At 54.4% G+C, this 14642-nt stretch overlaps 1 protein-coding gene across 3 annotated transcripts in view; it reads left to right on the top strand.

The window, feature by feature from the left end:
* Slc5a10 (solute carrier family 5 member 10) overlaps positions 1-14563 on the top strand; it is a 63071-nt gene extending 48508 nt beyond the window's left edge. For 2 of the 3 annotated variants that reach the window (XM_026381719.2, XM_026381720.2), the window contains 6 exons: positions 7575-7682; positions 10224-10374; positions 13307-13475; positions 13632-13847; positions 14285-14342; positions 14457-14563. In XM_026381719.2, coding sequence (XP_026237504.1) covers positions 7575-7682; positions 10224-10374; positions 13307-13475; positions 13632-13847; positions 14285-14342; positions 14457-14563 — 809 coding nt within the window. The remainder of the gene's footprint in view (positions 1-7574; positions 7683-10223; positions 10375-13306; positions 13476-13631; positions 13848-14284; positions 14343-14456) is intronic. The other variant, XM_026381721.2, reaches the window with a different exon arrangement.
* The last annotated feature ends 79 nt before the right edge of the window (positions 14564-14642 follow it).

The raw sequence follows: 14642 nt of genomic DNA, 5'->3' as shown, positions 1-14642 counted from the left end.
GGTGGAGACGCGCCGGCTGCTGGCTGGAGTCAGACCCACCAGCTCTCTGCTCAGCGTCCCTGGGGCTTGGGACCCTAGTTACGGGGAAGCGTGGGGACCACATCTGAAGGCAGACTGTGAGGGCGGGACAGCAAAGCCCATTAAACTTGGCCCCACAAACATTTCCGATTCTGTCACCTGCCTCAGCCAGTGTGCCAGGCGCCTGGGTCAGTCCTTCCCTCCCAGCCCCCAGGACTCTGAATAGAGCTGACTTGAGGCCCTAAGGACACTGCTCTTGTGCTCTGCTGAGGGCTGGCCATCCCATTGCTCCTCCCCCAAGACCCTCCATACACCCCCATTGGATCAGGCCTCCTTGGCTTGGAAAGGCTTGCGCAGTGACTGCAGTTTTCTTCCATGCCCAGCACCCCTGGAGTCCCCACCACTGATCCCTCAAGCCTCAAGTTCTGCACTCCTTTTGAGCATCCACCCCAGTCCCAATGACTTTACTCTGTCCAAAGGGAGTGGCCCCAGAGGTCAGGCCCCTCACTCCTCCCAGGGACAGACACACATACCAACATGCCCGCTAGGTCTAGAGGGGGACAGTGGTCCTAATGGGAAAGCTCTGCCAGGCAAGTCCTGAAGCCCTGTTTATACCCCCTACCACTGTGGATCCCCAGCCTGACCCTCAGTTATCCTCAGTTTCTCCTTTTGATCTTATCAATGCATGGAGGCCCTGGGGTTCATGAGTGGACCTAGCTCTCTCTCTTGGGGCTGAAAGGCCTCAGGCCCTCAGACTCCTGCTCTTACTTGCCCATCAGGAAGTTGTAAAAACTGAACAGGGAACTCACATGGACCCTTCCTTTCCTTCCCCCATAGTAATCTTGCTTCAGCATAGTATCTCAGCCAGAAAACCAATATTGATAGAAACCACAGAGCTCCTTCTAATTTCACCATTCTCACACACACTGTAGTCCATGTGTGTGCATGCACATGCTCAGCCTGTAAGGTGCCATTTTGTGTAACCATCACCGTTAAGACATAGAACTGTCCCATCACCACCAAGACTTCCCTCATTAGAGGCATGTGTCCACCAACCATTGTCATCCCTAACCCCTGACCACCACTAATCTGTTCTCTATCTCTATGGTTTTGTTTTGCAAGAATGCTGTATAAGTGGAAAATGCAGTATGTATCCTTTGAGGAGTGGGGTTTTGTTTTGTTTTGTTTGCCACTGGGCATAGTTCTCTGGTGATTTATCCAGGGAGTTGTGTGTATTGGTATAGAGGCTTCTTGACTTACTGTGGGGTTAGGTTCTGATAAACCCATGGTAAAAAGGAAACACTGTAAGTTGAATACACCCTGGACCACATCTTGCCTCAGAGCATCACAACTTAGCAGCAGAACACTGCACAGTGCCCACCATTTCCCCTTGTGACCAGCAGGCTGAGTAGGAACCACGGTTGGCAGTTGCTGTCCAGTATCACAGGAGAAGATGGGGTCACATATTGCTAGCCCTGGAAAAGTTCGAGATCCATGATTTGGCGAACAGTTTCTTTAGCACTCATATCATGTTCTCACCATCACAGTCAAAAACTTTTAAGTCAAACGATAAATTGGAGACCATCTGTAGTTTGCCGTGGGCAGGGAGGGGGGTTAACTGGAGACAGAACCCAGGGGTGCTTAACTACTGAGCCACAACCCTAGCCCTTTTACTTTTTTATTTTGAGACAGAGTCTTGCTAAGTTGCTGAGACTGGCCTCAAACTTGGGATCCTTCTGCCTCAGCCTTCCCAGTTGCTAGGATTATAAGCATGCACCATTGTGCCCCTCTAGTTTGCTCTTTTTTATTGCTGACTAGTAGTCCATGTATGGAGGTAGTACTCTTAAACTTTTTTAAAACTTTTTTTAAAGTCTTATTTTAAATGTCAGGATTTATTTTTACAGCTTTATTGAAGTATAGTGCGTATGTAATTTAATTCACCCATTTACATTATATAGTTGGTGTATTTTGTTATACAAGAAGTTGTAAAAACCATCACCACAATATAATTTTGGAACAACTTTTCATCACTTAAAAAAGAAACTGAGAGGGCTGGGGTTGTAGCTCAGTGGAAGAGTGCTTGCCTAGCCTGTGTGAGGCACTGGGTTCGATTTTCAGCATCACATACAAATAAGTAAAATAAAGGTCCATCCATCAACAACTAAAAAATATTTTTAAAAAAGAAAGAAAGAAAGAAACTGAAAGGGCTGGGACTGTGGCTCAGTGGCAGAGTGCAACTTGCTTCATGCATATGAGGCACTAGATCCAATCCTCACCACCACATAAAAATGAATGAACAAAATAAAGATATCGTGTCCATGTATAACTAAATATATATATAATTTTAAAAAAGAAAGAAACAGAGAGCTGGGTGTAGCAGTGCACTCCTGTAGTTCCAGAAGGCTGAGGCAGGAGGATCATAAGTTGGAGGCCAGTCTCAGCAATTTTGCAAGACCCAGTCAAAAAAAAAAAAAAAAAAGGACTGGGGACATAGCTCAGTGATGAAGCACCCATGGATTCAATCCCCAGTACCCAAAGGAAAAAAGAAACTGAGGATCCATCAGCAGTCACACTGCCCATTTTTGTCCTTTTAAACATTTCAGCTGTCGAGGACATAGTAGCTGTTTCTAGTTTTGAATCGTTACAAATAAAGCTACTGTATATAACAGAAGGTCTTATTTCTTGGGGATAACTGGCCCAGAGTACAATTCCTGGTGGTTGTATAAACACATTGCTCATCTGTTTTCCAGAGTGGCTGCACCACCTTACATTCCCACCAATGGTGCACAAATGATCCAATTCCTCCTCATCCTTGCCAGAGCCTGGGGTTACCACTTTCCCCCCACGTACTGGGTATTGAATTCAGGGACATTCTACCACTCAGCTCCCTCCCCAGCCCTTGTTGAGTTTAGTTTGAGAGAGACCAGACCTCACTAGGTGGCCGAGGCTGGCCTTGAATCTGCAATCCTCCTGAAGGCTTCTCCTTGGGATCCTTTGCTCCCTGAGTCTCTGAGATGACAGTCTTGGGCCACTGTGCCTGGGTTCTGACCCTCTCCCTGCAGTTTGAGTTCGCACTTTCCTAAGGGTTGTTGTTGAACTTCTAGGTCTTATTTGCCGACCGCATGCCCTCTGAAAAAAGGTCTCTTTGTGTCCTTTGCCCATCTTCTAATGGACCATTTCTTTTACTGATGAGGGTTGTTTGGTTTTGTTTACAGAGAAGTTTCGAATTTTAATGAGTTTCCATGTGTCAATTTTTCCTTTTATGGATCATGCTTTGGTGTCACATCCAAGAACTCAGCCTAGCTTTAGGTCCTCAAGATTTTCTCCCATTGTTCCAAATTGGATCCTTGTTAACATTCTGCATTTAATTCGGCGATAAACTTTGAGCTCGTTTTTTTGTAGATGGTATGGAATTTAGGTTACGTCTGGGGAATATAGGTAGCCTCCAAAAAGTTTTCATAGAGCAAGATTTAGTCTCAGAGACCTTAAATAATCACTCAGGATCACATGAAAAGGGGCTGGGAGAGCTGGCCTTGGGTTGGGGTCTGTTTGTCTTTCTCCTGCTGCCTGCTGCCCACCAGTGTCTGGCCTGGCTTCCAGGCCTGAACCAGGACACACCCTCAACGTGGTGTGTCCAGTGGCCTCCTTGGAAGAGAATCATGCAGTCAATCAACAAACACTAGCACAAGTTACCACTTTTGGCCATGTGCCGGACACTCCTGGGACCCAGGCTTCTTCCAGGATCTCCATAATCATGACGTGATACAGAGGCAGGACACACAGAGGTTACAAAGTTATTGGTGCCATGGAGGATGGCTTCCCCCAAACCTGGGAAGCCCAGACATCTCTGAGTTGACAGGAATTAGCATTGGGCTTATGAAGGAGGGAAAAGTTAAAAACAAACCCAGTGACTCAGAGGTGTCCAAGAGAGCCTGGGGCGCTCTCTCGAGAAGTTTGGGTGGAATTGGGTGGGGGCAAGGGTAATGAGGAGGGAAGGGGTTCTTGACTGACACATTGGGAGCCTGGAGATCCCCTGGCTGGGTCCTGGGAGCCACAGATGGTTGGGAGCAGAGAGGGGCACGGGAAGACTGGTGGGTGTAGAAGAGGGGTACATCAGAAGGGGCCGCGAGAATATGGCCCAGTTTACCCAATAACTGAGCTGGACTCAGCCTTGGCCGTGGGGAAGAAGGGTGTTGGGGACAAGGAGAGGTGAAATTCCAGGGCTCTGGTGTGGGTCCTGGCAGAGCCAGCTGCCATCGCTAGATCAGAGCCTGCCGGGAGCTCCCAGGCGTGCAGGAGAAAGCCTGCAGGCCCAGCTCCCCGACTCTCTGTGGCCCCAGGCTGCTCGCCCCCAGCTAGCATGCTGGGGGACTGTGTTTAAATGGCGACATGCTGCTGCCACAGTCATAAAGCAGTTTGTGTTCAGCACAGACACTTGGTCCAACCTGTAATGCCCAGAGGCGGTACCCATGCCAGGAGCCTGAAATGGGCTGAATAAACTTGGGAAGAATCTCCTGACTCTGGCTTTCTGAGCCATTATGTGGCTATGATGCTTCACCCGTCCCTCCCAGGAGGGCTGGGTACTCCAGTGCCCAAGCCAGCCGGTCTCTCAGTAGGGGCTCCCGTCTACTCTCTGAATCCTGGACCTCTGTGGCCTCAGTGGCCTGCCAAGGGTCTTGGATCTGAGATTGGGCAGTTCTGCCCTTTCTGATCCTACAACATTTGTGAGGGTAAAGCTGGTGGGATAGGAAGCTGGATCAAGCCGCTCTTGAACTCCTTCATTACTCTTTCTAGGATCCTTTCTCCCTTTCCTCCTCCCCCCCCCACCATTCATTCACTTACTCATTCATTCATTCAACAGTTGTTCATCAACTGTCTCCTCCGGGCCCAGCCCTGGGCTGGGTGATACTGGAACCGGGAGATGATTCAAACCCAGTGTCTGCCCTTGGCGAGCTCTAGGTCTGATGGGGGAGTCGAATACGTAAACAAACACCAGTGATTCAGACCTTGGTCTTAGAAGCCCCAAGGAAGAACCTACCCCTGCCTGGGGTGCTGGGGGCGGGGGGAGGTTGCTGAGGGGTTGCCAGGGCGGGCCTCAGAGGACAAGACCTTTGCAAAGGGCCACGAAGCAAGAGGTAAACAAGGGTGGCAGTGGGTGTTCAAAAGAGGGTGCTGCCCTGGGAGGCGGATGGCGTCTGCAGAAGCCTGGAGGCGTCCAAGTGCTGGGCGTGTTTGAGAAAATACAAGGCAGGTCAGGGTGGCAGGTGCACGGGTGCTGGGGTGTCGGGACAGAGGTTCTGGGACCTATTTTCAAAGGCCTTGAATGTCATAGAAAGGACTGTTGTTTTTTGGGTTTTTTTTCCCCAGAATGTCCTGGGCTCCAAGGGTTGGGGGTCGGAGGGAGGTTCCTGAGAAGTCAGTTGTGTCGTGAGAGCTTTGATGCTGGAAAGGAGCCAGGAGACAATGGAGCCGGGGCAGTTGCAGAGGGAAGTGGGCAGGGCAGGCCCCAGAGGTGTGGGAGGGTAAGCCAAGGTGTGGGACTGGTCGGAGAGAGAGGAGAGGGAGGCAGGCCGCTGTGGGTCGAGGAAGAAGGAGGACACTCTGAGCCGGAGGTAACCCAGGTGTTGCCAGGGACTAGTGTTGCCAGGGACTAGTGTTCAGGAAGCCCGGATATCTGGTTCTGCAGAGCACAGGAGATCCATGACTGCCCAGAGGGGACACACAGGGGGCCACAGCTCACAACAACAACTGCCCCAAGAGTCTGAATGCAGGGCCAGGAACTCCGCTCAGCACCTCGCTAGGAATACCTGGATTTAAGGTCCTGTCCAAGTCTCGGGGGAGCCTTAAATTCATGAATTCGCCCATCCATTCAACGGCTGGCCACTGTGCACGGTCCCCACCTCACCAGGCTCATCCACCCAAGGAAAGAGACACGAGCCCAATAAACATGTCCAAGACATCCCACGGGTGACAAAGAGATGAGGGAAAGCCATGGGGAGTGAGAGGACCAAAGGGAGAGCAGGATGGGTTTATTTAGATGGAGCAGGGGATTTTTTAAAAATTGGATCTTTCCCCATATTTTTTGATAATGCATTAGAGTTGTACGTGATGGTGGACTTTGTTGTCACATATTTGTGCATGCACACAACATGGCAATATAATTCGGCCAATAACATTCCCCAGTATTTCTCTTTCCCCTTCCTCTGCACCACTGAGCTCCCTTTGATTTTTATGGCATTCCACCCCCCCCCCACACACACACACATACACACACTTTTCTTTTCCTTTTTTGGAAGAGGGGACTTCTGAGGACAGCTTGGAGTAAGTGAGGGTATCAGTGTTGGGGTGAGGCTTTGGGGAAAATGTGCACAGGCCTCAGATGGGTGTGGGGCTGGGAAGGAGGAGCAGAAGGGGAGGCCTATGGGTCCTGAACCCCGGGGCCAAGGGAGAGAAGATGGATGTGAACCAGAGGGTCAGGTGGTTCTGATGTCAGAGGGACAGAAGGGCTGATCATGTTGGAGTTGGCACAGAAGCAGGGAGTGGCCTGGCCTGCAGCCTGATCCCCACAGTAGGGGACAGGGGAATGGACAGGCTTTGGCCCTACACCTTACAACAGGAAAGGTCAAGCAGGCAGGCCGTGTGCACCCCTGCACTTTCACCATGGTCCTGCTCGGGTTGGGCTAGCTGCAGAGGAGTGACTTACACACCCAAGCAAGCGGCTCCAAGCTGTCCTCTGAAGTCCCCTCCTCCAGTGTATTGCTGACTGAACACAAAAACCAGGGTAGCTGGGTGCCGAGGCACATGCCTGTAATCCCAGTGGCTCAGGAGGCTGAGGCAGGAGGATCACAGGTTCAAGGCCAGCCTCAGCATCTTAGTCAGGCCCTAGGCAATTGAGCAAGATTCTGCCTCAAAATAAAAATTTAAAAAAATAGGAGCTGGGGTGGTGGCTCAGCAGTAGAACGCCCGCCTAGCATGTGCGAGGCACTGTGTTCGATCCTCAGCACCACATAAAAATAAATAAATAAATAGAATAAAGATTAAAAAAAAATTTAAATAAATAAATAAATATAAGTAAAAAGGGCTGGGCATGTGACTCAGTGGGTTCAATCCCTAGTATCCCAAGAAAAACCAGGGGCAGCTAAGAAGCTGGTCAGGACCCTGCCACAGGCAAGTCCCCTACCGCAGGCCTCAATTTGCCCCTTTATGGAAAAGACTGGGGGCAGGTGGAGGGGACAGGGAAGACCAGCAGCCCAATAAGCTCTGGAGGCTGGCTGCTCATGCTGGCACGGCCACGGGCAAGCCCCCTGGCCTGGGGGTGGGGAGTAGAGGTAACTGGAAGAAGGGCAAGGGGGCAAGGATGTCAAGAGCCAGAAGGGTCCCCAATGCCACCCTCTCCCCAGGGCTCATCAAGCAATCAGCAGTCAGGGGCGGTGACAGACAGAGCAGGTCTGAGCCAAACTGCGACCCTGGCCTGGTCTCTCCCACCCCAGGTGCCCATGTCTGAGAGAAGGGATGGTGTATCGCAGACATGGGCACCGCATATCTGTGTCCTGCAGATGACGTTGGCTGCGTGGTGCCGTCCGAGTGCCTGCGGGCCTGTGGGGTTGAGATCGGCTGCTCCAACATCGCCTACCCCAAGCTGGTCATGGAGCTGATGCCCATAGGTGAGGCTGGGTGGGGTTGGGGAGTCTGAGCAGAGCTGGAGTGGGGATGAAACTCAGGCCCCATGAGGGCGAAGGGCGCTGGGGGGTGGTGGGGGTCACCCTGGATTCAGTGTGACTTTGTGTGACATCCAGTTGGGAGGCCCTTCTTCTAGAGAGAAGTAACCATGAACCAAAACGTTGGTACCTGGGTGTCAGGCCTGTCCACGCTTCCCATGGGGTGAACTCACTTCCTCCTCTAGACCCCCTCAGTACCGTTAGGATCAGCGCCATTTTAAAGATGGAGAAATTCTTGCCAAAGTGGCACACGCCTGTAATCCCAGTGGCTCGGGAGGCTGAGGCAGAAGGATCAAAAGTTCAAGAACAGCCTCAGTAATTTAGCGAGGCCCTAAGCAACTTAAGGAAACCCTGTCTCCAAAAAAGAGCGGGGTGTAGCTCATTTAGTTGGTTGAGCACACCTGGGTTCAATCCCAAGTACGACTGAATAAATACGATAAATTGAGATCCATAGAGGTGCAGTGACCCTGCAAGGTCACATGGCAAGTAGGCCACCAGCCTAGAATTTGAACCTGGTTCATCTTCCCCTAGAGCTAGTCCTCTGACCGATGCTGTACTCTCTCTCTCTCTTATGTTCTGATACCAAGCTCTTTTACCAATCCATGTAATACTAATTACTGGCTCCATTTTACACATGGGGAAACTGAGGCACAGAGAGTGGTAAGTGACTTCTTGGAGGTTACAGAGTAACTGAGACACAAACCCAGGTCCTCTGCTTTTTTTTTTTTGCCGAGATTAGAAATTCAGGCTCCCCAGTCCTTCTGTATCTGCAAGCATGAGCCCCATCCTCTGCCTCCCGCAAGATCCTGCAGGCCCCTGGGTAGAAACATGGGCAGGTCTGGCTGTTTCCACATTTGTCCGGGTGGCAGCAACCCTGCTGGTCCAATGTGGAGTACTGAGTTCCTTGTCATTGGAGGTGTGCAAGCCAAAGCCACTGAGCAATGGCTGTGTAAGGTTCCAGCTGAAGCAAAGAGGAGAGTCAGCTTTCTGAGCGGCCCGGGCCTCTCCTCTGGATGATCAGGTTCTCGGCTCCTGCCTCCAGAGGCTTCCTGGTCTTCCAGTCAGGCCCACCACCCCTGCTCCCTCCCTTCCTCCAGCAGAGTCCAGGCCCAGGGGACAGCAATGCACAGGCCTGGGAACAGATAGTGGCCCTGCTACTTGCTGGCTGAAATATTTAGGGCATGCCACTTGCCTGCTTGGAGACTCCGTGTCCTCATTTGTAAATTGCAGATAATGACATCTACCCACCCCTCAGCGTTGTTGCTGGGATTAAACATAATAACCCAGGGAAGCTGCCCGGCATAAGACCTGTGGCTACTCTGTGGGTTCCCACCTCTGGGCTTCACCTGCCCCATCCATTCTGGGGAGGGGGACCCACTAAGTCCCTAGTGCAACACCCAACACTCCTCTCTAGTCCCAAGGGGTCCCCGGTCAGGCCCATCTTTGGGCAAGAGGTAGAACTGCAGGAGTTTTTAGAGACAGACCTGGAGCAAAGCCCTGAGGTGGAGGGGGATGGAAGAGCAGCCTGAAGCTACACAGCAACTGAGTTCACAGTCAAGCACTTCTTCCTCTCCTTAAGGCCTCCCCAAACCTCAGGCTTTCTTGAGCCTCTTACTCCCAGAAGCCTTTGCCAGAAAGCCTCCCTGGCTTTGCTAGGGAACTTCTTCACCCCTGGCCTGACAATAATAGCATGTCTTTCTCCTGCTTCTGGGAATCTTCCTCTGTTTCCCACAGAGCCAACCAGAGGGTACTCACCATGCCTGCTGGGGCCTGCCACACACACACACACACACACACACACACACACACACACACAGGAAGTGGCGGGAAATTCCAGAGCCTGGGCCACTGTGCATGGGGATGAGGTGTGGGCCCTGCCCAGGGTGTGACCTCCCAACCAAGGATCCCACCCCAAGCCTTCTTCACCACCCCCACCCCGCCCCCAGGTTCTGCCTCTGGCCCCGCTGTGAATCCCTGGGCGACTCTGTTCCCTTCCCTGAGCTTCCATTTCCTCATCTGTCCAACGGGGCTAATGATCTTGCCCTGGGATGAAGTCATGGGTGTGAAAGTGCCTCGTCAGCTCACAGACTGCAGAAACGAGAGGCTGGTAATCACACCCACAGTCGGGGAGTATGCAGTCAGGGCCTGAGTGGCCAGCCAGCCGTGAGCTCAGGCCGTGAGTGCAGAAGTCCTCAGCATTGGTTGGCCTCCCCTGGGGGCCTCCTATCTTGGGGGTCTCATGGTGTGGACCCCACAGCACCAGCGGGGCATGACCACTTATTTGGTTTTCCTTTGAGCCAGCCTCTCTGGCCCCACTATTCCTCTGCACCCCTCTGGCTCCATTGTTCCTGTCCCTCCAGTGATGAGAGAGGGTCCTTGGGATGCCAAGGAGTTCCACAGCAAACCCCAGGGCCCAGGCAGGAGGGCCTCTGAGGACCGGGGCCAGGGCCAGGCGGGGTCCCAATGAGTCTCCATCCCTGTGTCCAGGTCTGCGAGGGCTGATGATTGCAGTGATGATGGCCGCCCTCATGTCATCGCTGACCTCCATCTTCAACAGCAGCAGCACTCTCTTCACCATGGACATCTGGAAGCGGCTGCGGCCCTGGGCTAGCGAGCGGGAGCTGCTGATGGTGGGACGGTACGGGTGGTGGGTGCCAGGGAGCCAGGAGACAGCGGAATCGTGCAGCCACATGACCAGCTCACGAGCCCCCCGCCCCCAGGAGGACTTTGAGGGATGTGTAGGAGTTTGCCTGGTGGAGGAAAGAGAAGGCTGGGAGGGAGGGGAGAAAAGAGGAGGATGTCATTCCATCCCACCTCCCATGTTGCTCTTCTGTCCAGCCCCTCAGGGTCACAGCTCTCACCCGGGAGGGATGCACCTCTTACCCTGTCTGCTGGGGTGAACCACCTCCCCCAACCATACTGGAGGTCTCTCTGTCTCCCCCCAGATATGGGCCCCTACCCCTCCTGATGTTTTTTAGCTGCCTCAAAGAGGGTCCCTGATCTAGCACTCAGGATGCCCATACTCAAGCCACAGGGGTCCCCTGGCCTCCATACCCCAGGCCCACTGAGCTCTGACCATTTCCACTAGCCCTTCTCGTCCTCTCCTCCTCCACCTCAACGTCTCAGCTTGATCTTTCTAGATTCAGCCCGAGGACCCCCTCCTCCATGGAGCCCATTCTGATATCCCCATCCAAGGAACGAGCCCGCTTCCCATGCCCGCAGATTCTTCCCACAGCACATGGGGTCTTTCTAAGACCAAATGAACTTCCCAAACCTCCTCCCCGTGGGGGCACTGGGTGTTCTGTGAGGACAGGCTCCGTGTCTGGCCCATCCCCATATCCCCATGCCCAGCTGGGTCCTGGGAAATCTTGTAGGGAGGTACTTGGTCTTGGGCTAGGTGTCTCTAAGGGTGCACGCCTGCCTGTCTGGACCCTCTCCACCCCCTCTGGCCCCCTTGTTCCTGTCCCTCCAAGCCTGCGAACCCGACCTGCTAGCAGGGGTGGGCGGGCATCCTTGGGGCACTACCCTTGTCAACAGAGCAGCCTCTATCCAGGAGCTCAGGGGGCCTGTCCCTGGGGTGGTTCTTCCCCAGAGCTTCAGGCGGTTGTCCCAGTGATGCAAAACAGGCGGGCTTCTGTCAGGAGGGCCTGCTGGGACCTGTCAGCCGGCAGGCGAGTGGGAGCGCGCTCCTCTGCAGACAGGCGGACTCTGTTCTCCCTGGTACAGGGTCCTCCATGTCCCTTCATCCTGGGCACCAGCCCCCTGCCTGCCTCTCCCGCTCTGGGTCCCCTGTTCCTCCTGTGGTTCCTCAGCTGCTATGTGGCCCAGGATGGTCCTGTCCCTGCTGAGCCTGAAGCCAGAGTCCCAACCTGGTCCCTGCTTGTGTCGGCTCACTCCCTCCAACCATGCCCTGGGCCTTCCTTCCCATCTCTTCCTGCCCCCCACAGAGCCTCCGTTCTTTCCCTTCCCTCCCCTGCCCTCCCCTTCTGTCCCCCCTTTCTGGGATCCTGTGTCCAGCTGGGCACTGTGGAGGACTCCCAGAGCTCAGCTCCCACCCCCTGCCTTGGAGACCTTCCCCAGGGGGTGTGATGGAGGAACCCATTCCTCCTGACGATGGGATGGGTAGGGAGAGTTCCATGTGGAGCTGAGGAGGGTTTACTAAGGAGAAGTGGGAGACAGGCCTTCCAGCCTCTGGGTTTGGGGGTCCCGCTGGCTGATGCAGAAACTCTGGAGGGCAAGAGAAAGGGGAGGGCCCAGGCCCAGCCCGTTGGCTGCAGAGGCCCAGGGCCCTCCGCTGCTGAGCCTTGTGTGAGAGGGTGGGGCGGCCGTGTTAATGGATGTCCGCCTGGCCCTTTAAAGAGGGTAGCACCTGCCGCTGCCAGGGTAAGGGTTAATTAGCCTTAATCGAGATGGCACCTCCTTCCTCCACCCTCTCCCTCAGGCTTAGAAGGGGAAAAAAGGAAGTCAGGCAGGTAGGCCAACAGCCACAGAGAAGCAGCATCCCGGCTGCCCACACAGCTCCTGACACCCTGCTGTCCTGCTGGGGGATCCAACAGGTCCCACCACCTCCCACCTGGTGAGCCGACTGGCTCAGGACATAGGGTTGAGGGGTGGCTCAACCAGGAAGGAGCAGGTGGGACGCAGCGCCTCTGCTTGTCTCCTTAGCGGGTCCCACACCCCTTCAAGGCTCTGGGCACGCCTCTCCTGGAAGCCCTCCTGGATTACTGCTTCCGCTGGGTTGCATTGTTGATTGTTTTCTCTGCTGGTCTGAGCACTGGGCCAAAGCCAGGCACCGTTCCCTGCTGAGTCAGGGCTCCTGGTGAGGTGCTGTGCTCCCAAGTGTTTTATCCAGGGAAGAAATGAAGCCTGGCAGTGAAGGGGTGCTTGGATGAACAGGGAGAGTGGCTGCTACCAGGGAGGGGACAGGGTTCCCACGGGCCAGTCTAAAGGACTTAAGCTTCAAATCTGAGGAGTCCAGGCTCCAGCCCCAGCCCCAGCCCAGGCTGCCTGGCTTCAACCCTTACGTTCCTGGGATGGAAGTTGTCCTACGGTGGGTGGGGGTCTGCCGCATAGAGCTGCAGGGGGTGAGGAATATGCTGGAAGGCTGGGCTTCTGCAAAGGCCAGGCAGCTGAAGAGAGCATGCTGTGTTCAGGAACCACCATGAGGTCAGTCTGGCCCCGTGGTGAGGAGAGCAGCTCATTCCTGCAGTCCCCAAATATTATATAAGAGAAGGGCCTCCTGCCCTCCTGGAGCTTCCAGTCGGGACACAAGGGGTTACCCAGGTTGATGTGCACATGAAGGTGGAACAGGTGCTTGTGGGAGTCCTCCAGCTGACTCAGCAGAGACCCCCAGGGGAAGGAGGAGGCAGCACTGAGACCCAGGGACTGGACCTACAGGTGCAGGAAACCCTAGAAGGGTGGGGAACAGGGGCCGAACAAACCCTGTTCCTGGTAGAACAGGCCAGCGGCCAGGAGCTAGGCCTCAGGACACAGATGGAAGAGTCTTAGTGACCAGGGGCAGGTGGAGGGACTAAGGAAGGGTACCCAGAGCCACCTGTTGCTGCCCGCAGGCTGGTCATCGTGGTGCTAATCGGTGTGAGCGTGGCCTGGATTCCCATCCTTCAGGGCTCCAACAGCGGGCAGCTCTTCATCTACATGCAATCTGTGACCAGCTCCCTGGCCCCCCCAGTGACCGCAGTCTTCATCCTGGGCATCTTCTGGCCACGTGCCAATGAGCAGGTGGGTGGGAAGGACAGGATGCAGGCTCAGCCAGTTAGAGGCCTCCCGCCCGCCTGCAGATAGGCTAGAGTCCCTTTCAGATCTTTGCTGGCTGCCTGGGGCAGGAGGTGGAGGGTTTGGTCTTCCTCCCACAAGCCCTGCCTCCCTCCTCCCCAGGGGGCCTTCTGGGGCCTGATGGCAGGGCTGGTGCTGGGTGCTTTGAGACTGGTGCTAGAATTCCTGAACCCAGTGCCCCCCTGTGGTGACCCCGACACACGGCCAGCCATCCTCAGCAGCATCCACTACCTGCACTTCGCCATTGCCCTGTTTGTGCTCACGAGTGCTGTCGTGGCAGCCGGAAGCCTACTGACCTCACCCCCGCAGACTGTTCAGGTGAGCCTGCCTTGACCCCTGAGCCCCACAGGTCATCCCTGACCCGATGCCTAACAATTTCTGACTCTGGTCCCATTCCGAGCCCTGATCCTCACTGACTCGAGAATTTTCTAGCCTTTGATCCCTACCCCTGGATGGCCCTGACCTCTGTGCCTTTTATGAGGGAGGTAGGGGGACACTTGGAGGGGGCATTTAACTACTAAGCACATCCCCAGCCCTTTTTATTTTTTATTTTTTTATTTGAGACAGGGCCTCACTAAGTTGCTGAGGCTGGCTTTGAACTTGCCATCTTCCTGCCCCTAGCTTCCTGAGCCACTGCACCCTGCTCCTCTGTGGCCTTTTTGAACTTGACTTTCATCTTTCTGTCTCTGACTCCTGGCTGGCGTGGGGCTTGTCCTTGCCCTGGCCACACCCCCCATCCCACTCATTCCTTGCAGATTGAGAATCTTACCTGGTGGACCCTGGCTCGGGATCTGTCCCTGGCAGCCAAAGCAGGTAAATGTGTGACCCTCAAAGCAGGTAAATGGGTGACCCTCAGCACCAAAGCGAGAGGCCTGGTGCCTGAGGAAGCCTTGTGTGGCTCACCTGTCCTTCCGCAAACCCCTCCAGGTGACAGCCAACCACACCAGAAACGAACCTTTTGGGCCCGTGTGTGTGGCTTCAATGCCATCCTGCTCATGTGCGTCAACATCTTCTTTTATGCCTATTTTGCCTGATCGTGCCACCCTAGGTAGGCAGGTGGGGGCCCAGAGTCCTCAGGGACACCCCCTCTCAAAGTGAACACTAACCCCAGTG

The sequence above is a fragment of the Urocitellus parryii genome, chromosome 7 (assembly GCF_045843805.1).
Source record: "Urocitellus parryii isolate mUroPar1 chromosome 7, mUroPar1.hap1, whole genome shotgun sequence".
NCBI lineage: Eukaryota > Metazoa > Chordata > Mammalia > Rodentia > Sciuridae > Urocitellus > Urocitellus parryii.
The sequence above is the reverse complement of the archived record's forward strand: the minus strand, read 5'-3'. Positions and strand labels throughout refer to the sequence as shown.